Source organism: Danio aesculapii, chromosome 19 (genome assembly GCF_903798145.1).
Source record: "Danio aesculapii chromosome 19, fDanAes4.1, whole genome shotgun sequence".
NCBI classification, from domain to species: domain Eukaryota; kingdom Metazoa; phylum Chordata; class Actinopteri; order Cypriniformes; family Danionidae; genus Danio; species Danio aesculapii.
This window is the reverse complement of record NC_079453.1, coordinates 32,856,608-32,875,172: the sequence shown is the minus strand read 5'-3', so window position 1 is coordinate 32,875,172 and position 18,565 is coordinate 32,856,608. Positions and strand designations below refer to the sequence as shown.

Genomic DNA, 18,565 nt, shown 5'->3' with positions numbered 1-18,565 from the left:
TGAGAATCCAGAAGAGAGAACAACGTCAAATTTACTGTGCCGCCCATAGATGCTGCATTTGTCATTTGATGCAAAGATTGTATAATACATACAGAAATAAGTATACGTTTACAAAAAAACTCAATATTAAAAACTTTCAAGGATTTAACTTTCGAGTCTTGTGAAAAGGGTCCATAACATAATATTTCAAAAAAAAACCAGCGCGTGTTCAGATACGAATGCTGTGATGCTTTATGACCCCAAATATGCTTGATGTGGGGGAATTATTGTAGGTTTAATCTCTATTTAATCTGGCTGTGGTCCCCCCTTGAGTAGGGGCTCTAAATCCTCTTATTTAAGAGAGTTTTCCACTTATAATATCCACTTGTACTGTAATGCATATTAATACGTGTGCGGTGTTGTCAGTCTGGATCCTTCTGTTGTTTTTGTGGTGTGTGGACCAGCTGTGTACTCTTGGCTTGTTATTTGACTCACTAGGCCTAATCCGAAACCCCACACTTGCGATGGACGGAGGGCTGACAAACAGCTGCTCTCATGAACGCATGGATGGGTCGAGTCACGCCTTGAACCTCCGCTGTCATCCAAAAAGAACTCAAAGCCCAAGTAGATCAAAAGCATCCCAGGGGAAACGACTGTTTGCAGAAATACATATCTGGGTGTTGGTCACTCAGTTTGACCCAGATGCATCATAGACACTGTATGAATATAGACACCAATAACATGGTAGCATTATGCATGTTATATTACTTTGCTTTTTAAATGTTCAAATTTGATCAGATTGCTTTTCCTTTCTGTAAAATAAATACACTTATCAAAAGAGTACTTAATATGGCAATAATACACTGTAAATTAATATACAGCAGGGAAAATAACTATTGAACACATCCCAAACAATACAAACAAAAACTAAAATAAAACAAAAAAAATCTAAAAAATGAGTTATGTGTAATAACAAAGGAATGACGCAAGGAAAACATGCTGAACTACTGAAACATATTTAATACCTTATATAAAAGGCGTTTTGGTGATGGCAGTTTAAAGACGCCTCTCATATAAGGAATGAAGTCACATGAATTGCTCAGGTGTGATTTTTTTTTATTTTATTTTATTTTTTTATTATATATATTTTTTTTTTTCCACAGACTTCAACAGTGTAAAAATCTTGATGGTTCTGTGGGTCTCATCTATCAAATCTGATCTTTAATTTGTATTCTCAATTGGATTCAAGTCAGTTGATTGGCTGGGCCATTCTACTGCTGATTTTCTTTCTCTGAGAGCATTTGAGAGTTTCCTTGGCTGCGTTTTGGATCATTTTCTTGCTGAAATGTTTATCCTGGTTTCATTTTCATCGTCCTGGTAATGCAGATGTTGGACTGAAGCAATATTAATATACAATGGCGAAGGGCAGAGGGTTGCTGAATAACTGAGAGATTTCAGCTGCTGTCTGGGCTTTCACTGCCTTTCTACACCTTCAGTACTTTTTTAGTGCCCCATTTCATTTTGTTATGCATAACTTAATTTGTAATCTAATTAAATTTGTTTTCTTTGCATATTACAGATATAAAAATTCTTGCTGCCTTAAATGTTTTAGTTGAATCAAATTATCTTTTTTTAGTAATTTCAACTTAAATAAATCAATCAAATATTTTAGTTATGAAAATAGGTTAAAGCAACATAAAATATTTGTTGTCTTGAGTTTTTGCCATTACACTTTTTTTTTATAGTGCAAGAGACATCTTTCCCTCCACTGAAAGTCTATTTGACTAAAGCTTTCAAGCTGCAAAACTTTAATTAAGACACCTTGAAGATAGTCTTTTTTTTATAATAAAAAAAGAAGTTTAAACACAGAAAGGATTTAAACAGCAAAGGTCAGTCTAGGGCACTCAAAAAAACGTGGAAAAAATATTTAAAAGCCTTTATTGACATGAATAGCTATGTCAATAAAGGCTTTTAAATATTATTTTCCATATTTTTTGAGTGCCTTGGACTGACCTTTGCTGTTTATTCTGATGCATCCCTTACCCAAAGGGCACTGAAACATTAATTAAAGCTACCCCTGAGCACTTTTTGTTTGATTTTGGACAGAATGGATTTATTTAGATTGTTATTCACAAATAAAGACTAATCAATGCACGTATAAAGCGCATAAAAATGTTTTTCCAAGTAGGGCTGTTACGATTTTTTTGTCATGAATTTTGACAAGACTTTTATTATATGGACAGTGCATGTATATAGTTGATTTCTAAATAGCAGTTTTCAAATATTGGCATTTAGAAACAGACCTAATTTACACACACACAAACACACATGCACGCACACACACTACACACATTTGTTCAGCTATCTTTATCGAGATTTCCCATAGACACAATGGTAACCCAAAAACCTAAAATCCGACCCTCACAGGAAACAAACTGCATTTTGACATTTTCAAAATACTACATTCTGTGTGATTTGAGCTATTTTCCTCATGGGGACCAAAGAAAAAAGTCATCACAAGGTCTAAATTCACCAGCATTACTAAACTTGTGAGGACATTTGATCGCAAGCAATACAAGATACAAACACACACTTGCTAGTTGTGTTAAGATGATGAGGGATTGGGTTTTGGACAACCCCCGAGTCAAAAGTACAGTACATTTTTAGGGGGTGATACATCTCTTGAACTCATTATTTACATCACTGATTAAAAACACTTTTTTCTGAACTCAAAACAACTGCTAAAATGAGAATATCTGTGCAGAAACTCCTCATTACTGTCACGCTGAGTCCATAATTGAACATGTAAATACGTTAACGTAATGAGATTTGAGAGCTCATGTGTTGTACAATCCACAGGACGCTCACACGAGTGTCAACTGACCGATCATTACCAGCCTTCCAAATTTACCAAAGGCATCCGTGGAATGAATCTAAACAGAAGTGACTTGTGGCTAACAGAACGGTGTGCTGCTCAGGTCAGCCGTTTGGCAAAGCTTCGTGTTTGTTTGTTTGTATTGACACTACAGAAAAGAAGCATTGAGCCATTACAATTGTCTGACGCTCTGCCAGATTGATATTGTCTCAGTTAAATATTCATGTCCACTCAGTGACCGCTTTCTATCTCATTTGCTGTGCCCACAGCATATGTTCTCACTGGAAGCGCCTGCAGCTACACAAACACACTCTATGACCACTTCCTCTGAGCGCATGTCTGAACAGGCCACAAAATACAGTAGCCTCAAAACTTTTTGACACTTACGCCATACTTAAAATATGTGAATTTGATTATAAAGAGAAGTCAATGACACAGGAGCTTTTTTATGATGAAAAGAAAAAAATACTGAGAAAAAAACTATTGAAACTGGCAGTTTAAAAGTATTGGAAGAAAACTACAAAGTCTAAAAGTTATTTAATAAATTATTTTGAATGTGAGTTTAATAAATCAAAAGTTGTACATGAAGATGATGCAATATTAATGATATACAATTCAATTCATTTTTTAATTGTTCATATTATATTAAAGTACATTTCAAATCATGTTTTTTTTAAACATGCTTTATGAAAATAAATTTATTTACGTTTTTAAATATTTAAAAATTTATTTACGTTTTTAAAGCCCATAAAAAATGCTCAATTACAAATTTAACTTGTGATATCCAAGGGTACATTTTTCAATTCATATATTTTAAACACACTAAATTGCAGCTTCATAATATATTTGAATATAAGAAACACAACTTTCATTAGGCAAGGCAAGTTTATTTATATAGCACATTTCATACACAGTGGCAATTCAAAGTGCTTTACATAAACAAGAATAAAAAAGTATAAAAAAAAATAACAGATAATAAAAATTATTAAAAACAGATTAACCTCTTAAGGCCCAAGATGTCTTTTTACATGCAGTTTTATTTCTTTTTGCTATTTGGCCTTATTGGAACCTAATTAGAGTACAAATCTAAGTATCATCTTTTAATATGCTTTTATTGAGAAATTATGTCCATATATATGGACTTGTGGTCCGAATTTACATAAAACACTTTTTCCTGAATTTTTTAAATGCATATTTAACATAGATTTTTTTTTTTACTTGCTTTGACTATTAGAGAGTAAAAACACATTTTTTTCCCCATTTTAGACAAAAATAGAGTTTGGGACATTTCATATGCTGCAAAACAGTTGCAGGATGACACTGTATGTCTGTAACAAAATATAAAACATTCAAAGTATTTCAGATAGCCACTTAAGAGATAAAATGTGCTGTATGTGGACACTCAAGCCCTATTGGAGGTTATGTGTTGAAACAGGTTATAAAAGAATGAAAAAGAAAAGAAAGACATAATAGTGAATAGCACAGTGCTCATTCAGTAAAGGCACAGCTAAACAGATGTGTTTTCAGTCTTGATTTGAATGTACTTAAAGTTGAAGCACATCTGATCATTTCTGGAAGCTGATTCCAGCAGTGAGGGGCATAGTAGCTGAAAGCCGATTCAGCCTGCTTTGATTTTTTTTATATATGATCCTAAAAATCTGAGTGATCTTTTAGGTTTGTATTCAGTGAGCATATCTGTAATATATTGAGCTCCTAGGACATTTAGTGATTTATAGACAAGTAATAATAATCTAATACTGTTTTTAATACTTTAAAATCTATTCTGAATGTAACTGGGAGCCAGTGTAAAGACCCGAGGACAGGTGTGATGTGCTCTGATTTTCTGGTTCTGGTCAGAGTCTTGGCTGCAGCGTTCTGGATGAGCTGTAACTGTCTGACTGTCTTTTTGGGAAGGCCAGTGAGGAGTCCATTACAGTAATCCACCCTGCTGCTGATAAAAGCATGAACAAGTTTCTCTAAGTCTTCACAGGAAACGAAGCATCTAATTCTTGCAATGTTTTTGAGATGATGGTATGCTTATTTAGTTACTGCTTTGACATTGATATGACTATTGAAACTCAGATCTGTCTCCAGAGTCACACCAAGATTCTTGACCTTATTTTTGTTTTTTGATCCTTAGAGCCAAGGTGCGCATTCATATTGAGAACCTCATCTCTGTTCCCAAACGCAATGACTTCAGTTTTCTCTTTGTTTAACTGAAGAATGTTTTGGCACGTCTAATTGTTAATTTCATCAATGCATTGGCAGAGGGTGTCAATGGGGCTGTAGTCATAGGCAGTAAGGCTAGGTAGATCTGAGTGTCATCAGCATAGCTGTGGTAGCAGATTTGTTTTTTTCTTATTATTTGGCTCAGAGGGAGCATATAAAGGTTGAACAGGAGAGGTGCCAGAATTGAGCCTTGTGGGACTCCACATGGGTGTCCACCTCAACCTATGGCCACCTATACTGACATAGTAACCTCTTTCTTCAAGGTTAGATCTGACCTATTTGAGGACCGTGTCAGACAGCCCAACCCAGTTTTTCAGCCTATCCATAAGTATGCTATGATCGACAGTGTCAAATGCAGCACTGAGATCAAGCAATACCAGCACTGTTAGTTTGCCTGAATCTGTATTTAGGCATATATCATTGATAAAAATATACTTAATAAGTAAATTAATGCAGAATATATTTTCATTTAATTTCAGTTAACATGTAATTCTGCATCTAAAACATTGTGCAGTTCACACTTAAGTACAGCAATGAAAATACGCATTGAACACGTCACCATTTTTCTAAGAAAACATATTTCCAAAGGTGCTGTTGACTTGAAATTGTTAACGAATGTTGGAAACAAGCAAAGAAATCCATGTGCATCTTGAAAAAATAACTTCTAAAGTGAATGAGTTTTTTTTTTTTGGATTAATAACAATATGAACATAAAGTTTTGAACTGCCTCTTTAAAATTGACTACGTATAGAAAGCTATCATATGGCTTTAGAGCTTAATCTGCTGTACTACCAGGAATTGGGTGTTTGATTCTGCCACAGTGAGTTGTATGGACTATTTTATGGTTCTTTTAAGGTGCTTTGTATTCTGGTTGGAGCTTCAAAGTCTCTCATTACACATTTTATTGTTAGGAAAATAGCTTTAAATTAATCTGATATCTGGAATTAAGGAAAACAGAGCTTTTTTCCAAAGGCTTATTTATTCTCAAAATGCAGCTCATAAAAATTCACCCATCAGACCCCACCCGACAGATTGAACGGACCGGGCTGGGGGCGGTTATGGTGATTCATTTCCCATGCTACTTTGCTGCTAGAGCAGATGAGAGGAGTCAGACAAGGGGATTTTATGGAGCCAACTAAACAGGCATCTGTGTGCCACAGCCAGGCTGCCAACGCTAGCGGTACGCTTGTATATGTGTGTGGTACAATACGCGGTGCACTTCTCTAGACTTGGGTGGGGTCCTTCCTCCCAGTGTAATTAAACCCACAGGACCACCGTCCAGACACCCGAGCCCCACATGCGCTCCGCTAACCGTTTGTCTAATGCATCTCGTTTATCATCAACATCCCCCACACATCATAACACACACATGCACATCCATCATGCACACAGTTAATATACCCAGTCCACACACACAAATTAGGTTAGATTGTCCCTTTTCTCACCCTCCTCTTCAAATGAGACGCATCAAAAAGCCTCGCATCAATATTTCACGTCCCTGTATACGTTTGAATATTTCCTTTTGATTTAGAGCCTTGACGTGTTTTATTTCGTCCTATAAGAGGATATTTTGTATGAAATGGAGGAAATGTTTGTACAGAGGGCACATCCATGAAATTGCATCATTTTTTTTTTTGTAATTTGAATAGGAGGAATCTCGCCTCATTCCTAAAAATCATCCTGAATATTGGCTTTTGAATTTTATTTTATTTTGTTTTATTTTATTTTATTTTATTTTATTTTATTTTGTTTTATTTTATTTTATTTTATTTTATTTTATTTTATTTTATTTTATTTTATTTTATTTTATTTTATTTTATTTTATTTATTTATTTATTTATTTATTTATTTATTTTTTATATATATATTTTTTTATTTATTTATTTATTTATTTATTTTATTTAGCAATTACACAAACAATTTTTAATGGTAAACATGCTAGAAAAAATGACTTGTGTCAAGGTCAATGACTTGTGCAATAATATTATAATATATATTATATTATAATATATATTATACTATTCAATATTTGGAAAGAGCTGGCTTAGTCAATGCTTTTAAATAACACACACGTAGTAATAATAATAACAATTACTATTATTATTATTATTATTATTTGTTTATTTATTTATTTTTTACAATATATGTATTAGTTTAAGGTTGCATATTACTACAGGTTACACAACAATAACAATCACGTAAACATAGCAAACATTTTTACATTCCACAGTCCCTACCACCGCCCCATTCACCCCAATCAAAACAATATAGAAAAATAATAAAATATAATAATAATAATAATAATAATAATAATAATAATAATAATAACATTAAAATAAGATAATTAATAAACAAAGATCAAATAAAATAATAAAAAAGTATTAAAAATAAAACAATGGATAACATAAATAAATAATAAATAAACTCATTTAAGTTTCTCTGACATTAGAAATGTACCTAATTTAGGACAAAACTATTCTCTGTTTGTGTTGCATCAGACATTATTAATGTGGCCTTTAGTGAGAGATGGAGTCATCGAAGATTCAGTGAGATGAGTGAGAACAGTGAGTGATATCAGACTGATTCAGTTCTTGATTCAGACCAGTGACTCCTCTGTTTGAGACCAACAACTATTAGTGTACTGGATAGGCCTTGTTTGTTTGTTTGCCAGCAAAAAATCCCACAAAATATATACACCGTTATTATTATTTTAACCTTTATTTTACTGGGAAAGACACATTGAGATTAAAAAAGCTCTTTCACAAAAGAGTCCTGGCTAAGATTAGGCAGTATACATGTCACATGGGTCATAACAGACAACAAACAAAAATCAATTGACAGTTAACATAAATTCACAAATCAATACACTGACAAACAAACCATTCAAAACATCTACAAGCCTGTGTTTCAATTTCTAAATCATTTATACTGTTTGAAAAGCATTTAGTGAAATCAATTCTTTAAACTGCATATTTAAAAGTCTTTTTCCCTCCATCTCCATCTCGCACTTTAGGAACAAGCAGTAAATAAATATCCTGGGACTGAAGGCCATAGCTAAGGACAGATTTTTTACAAATGTAATTTTGTAGATATGATGGGAGTAAACGCAATATAGATTTGTAAACAAAGAAATATAAAAACAGTATATGAGATGCACTGATATAAAAGTTCTCAGCATATACACATATTTTTATCTTAGTGACATCTGCTGATACTAATAGATTGTTGGTTCAGCCTTTTATCTCTACTCTGAAATGAATAACCCTTGATTTCACAGTTTTGGAAGAAATTCCAGTAAATGCTTTTTTCCCTCTGTTCTAACAATGTGATTTTGTATCCAGGTTCTCAGTTATACAGAAAAAAATGAATTAAATTCTGAAAATCGCTTTGTGAATGTTTGTAATTAATATTAACTTTAAATGATCTCCACTTTAACATTTAACTCTATTCGTTGTCATCAAAGAATAAGAACTGAAGACAAAACAGCTTTTATTATAGGGATGCACCGATATGGATTTTTTGGCCGATATCAATAACCGATAACTCTTAAGATTTTAAGGCTGATAACCGATATACTATAGCTGATAAATATAAATATTTCAAAATGTTATGTTTTTATACAGTGAACATCTGATTTTATTCTAAAAACTTTCTTAAAGTTTGAACTGATCTTATGCACTGAATAGCCTACTCAAAAAAGCAATTGTTTCAAAATTGCAAGGTGATAATATAGACCTATATTCATGATTTAACGTAAATCAGCATGCCAAAAATAAATGATTTTCCCTTTCTTGGCATAGCAAATCAACATGCAGCTTGACTGTTGTATTAAAATAATAGGTTAAATAACAAAATTGGATTTATTTAACAAACAAATAAACTAAATATATTTTAAATTAAATGAAACTGAAAGAACTAAGAACTGAAACCAGATTTTTCGTTTGATTACATTAAATAACAGGTGTCACTTTAAAATGCACATATCTACTGTTATAATAAAAGCATTCAATTGCTTTCCTAACTTTTATGCTCATTTAGGCCAAAAAAAACCCGCCAAGATCAACATCTTTACATGTTATTACTATTAATTATGTGTATATGTCTGTTCAAAGATGCACCCAAAACCCAGACTTTCACTCCGCTTATAATAACGATATGGCCGCCGATATATCGTGCAAGTTTTATGAGCAGCTAAATCTGCATATTTAAAAGATTCTAGAAATGATGTGACATTAAAGATTAAAAGCTTTGCCACCACAGGAATAAATGATATTTTAAAATCTAATAGATCTATTAGAAAACAGTTCTCTTCTAAACTAATATTTCACAATGTTACAGTTTTCATTGTATGTCAAAACAAGTAAATGTGATTTGGGGAACATAAGAGACTTCTTTTAGAAACATTTTAAGTCCTTTTTGAGTCATGTTTGAGCTTGATTTATAAATTGAATATATACATAAATAAAGTTGATCTAATTTACTTTCAAATATGCTCATCAGTTGAGACAGACAGTTTCCTTCGTCTCTAAAGGAAACTAAAAAAAATTGACTACATATTTAACAGCATAAAAACAAACATTTCATAAACAGCATACATCAACACCTCATAACATGAACACATTCCTGGATCTCTCATTTAACTCTTCCTCATCCTACATACACTTTAAAAAAGCGTAGAGTTATTTATTTAACCCAGGGGTTGAATTAAACATATTTGGTGCTTTGTTGGGTTATTTTTAACCTTTATTAGGTTATTTATTAATAACTCAACTAGTTGAGTTAAATATTTGGCGCTTTGTTGGGTTATTTTTAATCTTTATTTGGCTATTTGTTTAGTAACTCAACCAGTTGGGGTAAAAATTTGAATTTCAACAGTCAACTGATTTAACTGACCCAAACACCTGTTTTAATATGTGTGCGTAATGTCGTTTTTGCATTATAAAGTTTATTTAAGCTACAACTCAATAATATTGTTATTTTTTATCAAAATACCTCCCTGTGTCATATTTTTATATCCATTTCACCATCCAAAACCATCTTTTAAAAGTGTTTGGATGTGGTTAAAATGTATTGTACATTGTGGACACTGAGTGAAGCATTCTGCAGTTGCTGGACAGTCTCTACAGCATACATAGCTCCATCTGCTTCATCAACATAGGATTTTCTGCTTGCACAGTTTATAACTGTCTGTACTTTGTTCTGTTTCTTCATTGTTTGCGATTCTATGTTTATTTTAACAAAGTTTCTGGAACTAAAATGTAATGAAATATAGCATTTGCAATATTTTTGAATACTGTATGTTATTTATTTACCCAATCATAATTATAAAACTAATAGTAATAGTAATAGTAGCAATAGTAAACCAGAATGGGAAAAAATTACATTTAATTAAAATAACTCAATGTATTGGGTTAAAATAACCCATAGTTGGGAAGGTGCAATAATAACCTATTGTTGGGTTATATGTTGGGGTATTTTTAACGGAGTACTCTATTTTCACTCTCCCATCATTCTCTGTTCCTGCTGCCCCTTCCGGCTCACTTGTTTCTGTCACTTGCGGTCCGTCTCGTCCCTCTCGCTCGCTCTCCATCCCCCCCAAATCACTTTCTCCTCAGCGTTGGTCGGATTAGCATAGCTAATTTGAGCCGGCCAGTGTTCAGTGAGTTGTGAATGTGCTAAATGTGCATTTCCATGATAAAGGCCGTGGCTGCGAGCTGCTCGTCTGTCACAGAAGTATGGCATTAGCGTTGTCCCGAGGGCTGTTGAGGCACATCGTTTTGTGTTTTCTTTTGAAGTGTTCAAATTCATTTTTCAGCACGCAGTACAGTACGCCGCTCCATTGTGCTGACAGAACGTTACAGTAGATTGTAAAAGCCACGTTTCTGTGCTGAATGGCGACCCCTGGGGCTCTGTAATGATGCATTCTAGCATTTGAGACATCAAAGTGAACGTTTATGCAATCTTTAGTGAGAGTTGCCATGCACGAGCGTGTGTGTGTAATATAACTCCTTGCAACAATGCTGTGTGTGTGGTTTTTTTTACAGATCGATGAGCTGTACGAGGGCTTTTGCATTCAGAGGAGGTTGCGTGATGGCGCCAGTAAGATGAAACAGGCCTTCACTGCATCGCCCTCCACTAAAGGCACACGTGAGAGCCTGGCGGAGGTCAACCGCAGATACAAAGAATACACAGAGGTACTTAGTTTGTGTTTTTTCTGTGCACGTTTACGCAGCAGATGTATTCCTAAAATGGACATGGCTGTATTTTGTCTGAATGACTCAATTACCCAATGAAGGCCCAATTAACACCAAGGACAAAAACTATAAAAATATTGATAAAAAAAAATAGCTAAGAAAATTCTGTAACTGTCATAATAAGGATACAGAGGAACAAAGGTTTCAGAATCGCATTCAAACATGTTATTCTTGCTTTTAAGCCTATCAAAATCTATCCTGTTTTAAGGAAATCATTTTACCAAATAGCAAAATTATAATTTAGTAACTGTCAAGCCATCCTAGATGTATTTGTGTTTATTTATTCAGACAAACACAATCTGAGTGGTATTAAATAATATCCTGGCTCTTCCTAGCTTAATAATGGGAGTGAATGGTGCCCGAGTTTTTAAAGCTCTAACAAATGCATTATAAAATAATCCAAATCTACAAACATAACAATAATGACACAGAAGAAAAAAACTTTGCAATCATATTTAAACATTTGTTATTCTATGTTTTGAGACAATCACAATCTATCCCTGCTTAAGGTAATAATTCACGTATTAACAAAATTATGCTGTGATTTACTAGCCATAAATATATCCTAGATATATTTGTGTTTATTTATTCAAACAAAAACAATGTGAGTGCTGTTAAATAATATCCTGGCTCTTCCTAGCATCATAATGACTGTGAATGGTGCCCGAGTTTTTAAAGCTCCAAAAAAAAACAAAAAAAACATCTAGCCATTATAATAGTAATCCATAGTCTGCAAATATAGCAATAATGATGCAGAAGAAAAAAAACTTTGGAATTACATTCCGACGTAACGTTTGTTATTTTAACTTTTAAGCCAACTACAATCAATCCTGTTTCAAATGAATAATTTAACAAAATATCAAAATTATGTTATAATTTACTAACCATTTACTAACCATCAAGCCATCCTAGATGTACATGTGCTTATTTTTTCAGACAAACACAATCTGAGTGGTATTAAATAATATCCTGGCTCTTCCTAGTTCAATAATGGAAGTGAATGGTGCCCGAGTTTTAAACCTCCAAAAAATGCATTTAGCCATTATAAAAGTAAACCATAGTCTGCAAATATAGCAATAACGACACAGAAAACAAAAACTTTGGAATCACATTCAAATGTTTGTTACTTTAACTTTTGAGCCAACTACAATTAATCCTGTTTCAAATGAATAATTTAACAAAATATCAAAATTATGTCATAATTTACTAACCATCAAGCCATCCTAGATGTACATGTGCTTATTTTTTCAGACAAACACAATCTGAGTGGTATTAAATAATATCCTGGCTCTTCCTAGTTCAATAATGAGAGTGAATTGTGCCTGAGTTTTTAAACCTCCAAAAAATGCATTTAGCCATTATAAAAGTAATCCATAGTCTGCAAATATAGCAATAACGACACAGAAAACAAAAGCTTAGGAATCACATTCAAACTTGTTATTCTAGTTTTTGAGTCGATCAGAATCTATCCTGGTTTAGAGTAATAAGTCAACCAGTAACAAAATTATGCAGTGATTTACTAGCCATAATTTTATCCTAGATGTATATGCGTTTATTTATTCTGACAAAAACAATGTGTAGTATTAAATAAAATCCTGGCCTTTCCTGGCTCTATAAAGGGAGTGAATGGTGCCCGAGTTTTTAAAGCTCCAAAAAGTGCATCTAGCCATTATAAAATAACCCATTGTCTACAAATACAGAAATAATGAACAACAAACTTTTATTATTCTCGCTTTTGAGCCAATCAGAATCTATTCTGTTTTAAAGGAATAATTTAACCTAATATCAAAATGATGCTATGATTTACTAACCATCAAGCAATCCTAGATGTACATGTGTTTATTTATTCAGACAAAAAACAATGCGGGTGGTATTAAATAATATCCTGGCTCTTCCTACAATGGGAGTGAATAGTGCCTGAGTTTTTAAAGCTCCAAAAAAACACATCAAGCCATTATAAAATAATTCATAGTCTGCAAATATAGAAACAACAACATGAAAGTAAAAACTTCAGAATCACATTCAGATGTTTGTTATTTTAGGTTTTGAGCCCATTACAATTTAATCCTGTTTCAAATGAATAATTTAACCAAATATCAAAATAATGCTGTGATTTACTCACCCTCAAGACATCCTAGATGCATATGTGTTTACTTTTTCAGATGCAGTCTGAGTGATGTTAAATAATATCCTGGCTCTTCCAAGCTTAAAGATGGTAGTTAATGGTGCTTGAGTATTTGAAGTTTCAAAAAGCCCATCCAGTCATTATAAAAGTAATCCAGGGGGCTAATAAATGACTTCTGAAGAGAAAAAAAGAGTTTTAAACTTTATAAACTATTATGACTGCTTTAAGCATGTTAACAGGAGAGTTGAGTTCCATACTATTCATTGTCATTACAAAACTGGGATTTATTTTAATAAAGCATTTTTAATCTCTCAGATATTTTTTCGGTGAGCCTTTAAAATGACATTTACATACATTTAAATGTGGATGACAGTTATTGTTATATTAATCTTTATAGTGTGAACATTACTATTGTTTCTGTTTAATAAGAATATAAATTAAAAAAGAATGTCTGACATTTATATTATCATGTGTTTTCCTCAGAACATGAGCACTTTTGAGGGCGAGCTGGAGAACCTGTTGGGGGAGTTTCATATCAAAATGAAAGGTACATGGGTTCTGCACAAAACAATCTAATAAAACAGTTAGATTTTAATAACAGACATTTCAACTCCTTTGCTTTCTGTTCCAGGATTGGCTGGTTTTGCCAGACTTTGTCCTGGTGATCAGTATGAGGTGGGTTGTTTGGAAATTCTTTTAGAGCATACTGAGTTTCAAGCATTTCTGTTTCTGTAAAAAAGCCAGATGCATGTGTATTCTATCACATTACTGAACTCTTGTAATTGCCCATTGTTCTGCCAAGTACACACAGTTTGTTCGTAATCACAGCTCTCGTAGCAACATTTTCTTTTTTGATCCACAGTTTCATCCACCCACCAAACCCAATTAGACTTTGTGAGGCTGTATAAAACTAAACAATTAAAACCCACTGAAAAGTCTATTAACAATTAAGTGAACTTCATAGCTTTTTTTCCTAATTTCACTTGAATCTTCCTTGTAGATTTTTATGAGATACGGCAGACAGCGATGGAAACTGAAGGGGAAGATCGAAGGAAACTCCAAGCAGAGTTGGGATGGAGAGGAGATGATCTTCATGCCCCTTATTTCAGACCTTATAAACATCAAGGTGAGCTGTGGTTCATAAGTTTTTGTTAGGATTTTTTTATAATAATAATTAAAAAACACTTTGCTGAATGTGTTGTTGCGTTCATATTTTAACTGATTTACACCAGTACTGGATACACAAATATACATTTAAACTGCCTGTAGGTGGCGGTAAGGTTCTGTCTAATTGATTGATTCACTGAATCATCTATTCAGACCACTGGTATGGTTGATTCATTTAGAAAGCAAGTGTCTGGCTGTGTCCGAATAAATTCATTTAAATTTACCACATGACCATTAGAAAAGTACGAATGGATAGTATAATTAGTATGAACTCTGACATACTACATCCGCCATTTGTTATGATTACGTGACCTACTTCAGTAGTGTTGCTTCACTCCCATTCATGAATTTTCTCATGTGGCATCATCTGATAGCATAGGGTCCATCAGATGCACACTTCAGAAGCTCACCTGAAGTAGTAGGTCATTTGGGTACTTCTTGCGTACTGTATTTCGAATATTATGAATACAGTTAACCTACTCGGCTCGCATACTGTTTATAATGCATCAAATAGTATTGAGGTATGCGTTTTCTGATGCAGCTATTGTATGAATGGTTCATTGAGTCAATGACTCAAGTGATTTGTTCAAAAACCAGATTCATTCCGGAAATAAACACCACAGTATTGCGCTAATGTTCTGCTCTGTCTTTGATTAGACAATTTTCAGTGACAAAGCCAAATATATAGTAATAGTAGTAGTAGTTATAATAATAGTAGTAGTAGTAGTAATAATAGTAGTAGTAGTAATGGTAGTAATAGTAATAGTAATAATATTGGTAGTAGTAGTAATAGTAGTAGTAGTAGTAATAGTAATAGTAGTAGTAATAATAGTGGTAGTAGTAGTAATAGTAGTAGTAGTAGTAGTAATAGTAGTAGTAATAATAATAATTGTAGTAGTAGTAGTAATATTAATACTAGTAATAGTAGTAACAATAACGTGCACTCTTTTTAAAGCTGCTTTGAAATAATAGGAATAATAATAATTATTGTAAAAAGCTCTATACAAATAAACTGGAACTTAATTGAATTGTGGTATAAAATTTGTCAAACTTGCACTCATGCTTGTGTGAATAATAAATACATCACATCCAGTAAATATAATTTAAAAAAACATAAACTCATGCAGGGGTCATTTTTACGTTCATAACTTGAATTATAGTGTAATTTTAACTGCATTCTTATTGTCTTCCAAGACATGTTTTTACTAAGTGAGTAACATGACTGATAATCATAGATGATAAATATCGCACACCAAAACATTCTTCGAAAATTCCATCAATACTAAATATAAGAATCTATCCTTCTTTAAACGAATAATTCAACCAATATCAAAATTATGCTTTGATTTACTAGCCCTCCAGCCATCTTAGATGTATATATGTTTATTTATTCTAGCAAACACTATCTCTAAAACTTACCATAAACACTAATCAATAATGTTTGTTAACTGACCTGTTTATAAAGTTTCATATTTCATGCCCTCAGTCTTGAATACTTGACTATTGCAACAAAAACACATTGACTGTTTTCTTAAATGAAGTGACATTCTCAATGCATGTCTTTATTCTTCTAGGTGACTGAGTTAAAAGGTTTGGCCACTCATGTTTTGGTGGGCAGTGTGATCTGTGAAACCAAGGATCTGTTCACCGCTATGCCTCAGGTGGTTGCTGTAGATGTCAACGACCTGGGAACCATTAAACTGAACCTGGAGGTCGCCTGGTTGTAAGTTATCTAATCTATTAAAATGAGATGAAAAGTGTGGAGTTTCAGTGCACAAAGTCAGAGTAAATGAAAACAATGATTCTTTTGCACTGCCCTCTTCTGGACAGCCATGGAAGTGACACAAAATCACATGTCTTGGACATTAGTAGAAGAAAAGTTCCACTAAAAGATACCTTTTGGTCCCATGTTATAGTTGCCCTACATATTTTTACACTGTGCTTTTATTTTACAAATTATCTGCATGTAATTATATTTATAATTAACCCACCCTTAAACCCACCCATACCACCAAATTATTTATTTTCGTGCAGTAATAGGTTGTCATACATGAAAGTATGTCTGTCTTGAATTTACAGTCCATTTGACGTGGAGGATCTGACTCTGTCCACTGGGAATGTGAGTAAAGCCACTGCCCTTCAGAGACGGGTTTCAGTCTATAGCCAAGGCACTCCCGAGACGCCCACTTTCCAGGACACATCTTTCTTTGTGAGTGCACTTATGAATCGCCTCTCAGATCTGCTTAAAATCAATATGCTTTATTTGTGGCTGCATCATTTTGAAATTTAAAGTATGGACCATTTTGTGGGATGTAAACAATAACAGTGGTCCTAACATGTGTCCTGTTTTACATGTTTAATTTACATAGCTTCTGAGAATCTCAAAAGGTCCACATGTTGAAAAGGAATGTTAGGATAGCTGTTTTAATGTTAGGTTATTATTGAATTGCCTCTTGTTATGGTTATGAAATAATTTGACAACAACATGGGCCAATGACATCACCACATTGAAATGGTCGATAGTTTACCCGAATAATAAAGATTCTCTCATTATTTGCTCAACCTCAACTAGATATTTGAATGTATTTTAAAGAATGTTAGAAAAAGGTAGCCATTTACTTCCATTTTTTCCTACTATGGATGTCAGCGGTTAGCAGTTTCCAACATTCTTCAAAATATCTTCTATTGTTTCAAACAGAAGAAAGAATCAATCTAGGGCCATTTATATTTGCAACATAAAAGAAAGTTTTGCAAACAAAATACAGCATTGAGCAAAAAATTGTAAAATAATGCAAATCCCGAAAAAATTTAGTTTTGAGAAATAAAATGGAATTTGGAAAGCAAAAATAAAGAACTGCAAAAAAAAAAAAATAAAAAAAAAAAAAATATATATATATATATATATATATATATATATATATATATATATATATATATATATATATATATATATATATATATATATATATATATATATATATATATATATATATATATTTGCAATTTTTAAAAATATAAATATATTTGCTGAATATTTTTTTCCAGCATTGCCTTTACAAAACCTCTTAAGTCAATTGCAACGCTCATTTGATTAGCTTTTCAGTCAACCATAAGTTTGCGATGCTGTTTTATTTTTGCACTTCGCATTTCTGTGCGTTTCACTTTCTGGCCCTGATTTGACAAGGGGGCGGAGTCACAGGAACTGGGGCGTGTACAGCATGCCTGGACCTGCCTTCCATGAAGCGATGTCATCAGCTGGAGACATCGTGACACAAAGGAAATCAGCCATGAATCGCTGTCATAAATCTAATCGAGATTAAGTAAAATACCTGAATTCTTTGATTTTTAGGGGGCTGTTTAAATTGTCAAACAGTAAAACTCGCAAATCAAAATGAGCTTTGCAATGGACTTAAGAGGTTTTGTAAAGGCATTACTGGAAAAAAAATATTTAGCAAATATACGATTTTTTTTTTTGCACTACTTGATTTTTAATTGCAGTTCTTTATTTTTGTTTGCAAAATTCCTTTTATTTCTCAAACCTTAATTTTCCCTTTGCGATTTCTTTGAGATTTGCAAGATTTTCTACATTTTTTGCACAATGCTTTATTTTGTTTGCAAAATTTTCTTTTATGTTGCAATTATATATATGGCCCTAGATTGACTCCGTAAATTTCACTTTAGTTAAATGCAGCTCAACTTAATAGTGCTTTTTACATCCAACTAAGGGCCTAATTGCTTCTTTATATGTCATTTCATAATTACTTCTAATTAAATGTTTAAATTTTGTTCCTAAATATACTGCCAAGCTTTTACGGTGAAGTAAAATATACTTTAATGTTTATTAAAATTAATTGCTGTGTAAACTTGTTTGTCATGAAATTATTAAATTGTGGTTTAGTCCATTTGTACTTTAATTGCAATGATAAAGCAAAATCT

At 32.8% G+C, this 18,565-nt stretch overlaps 1 protein-coding gene across 2 annotated transcripts in view; it reads left to right on the top strand.

Annotated features, from left to right (window-relative positions):
- ripor2 (RHO family interacting cell polarization regulator 2) overlaps positions 1-18,565 on the top strand; it is a 114,714-nt gene that overhangs the window by 73,394 nt on the left and 22,755 nt on the right. For both annotated transcript variants that reach the window (XM_056479640.1, XM_056479641.1), the window contains exons 7-12: positions 11,128-11,277; positions 13,946-14,009; positions 14,094-14,137; positions 14,463-14,588; positions 16,204-16,352; positions 16,709-16,838. In XM_056479640.1, the coding sequence (XP_056335615.1) occupies positions 11,128-11,277; positions 13,946-14,009; positions 14,094-14,137; positions 14,463-14,588; positions 16,204-16,352; positions 16,709-16,838 (663 nt within the window). The remainder of the gene's footprint in view (positions 1-11,127; positions 11,278-13,945; positions 14,010-14,093; positions 14,138-14,462; positions 14,589-16,203; positions 16,353-16,708; positions 16,839-18,565) is intronic.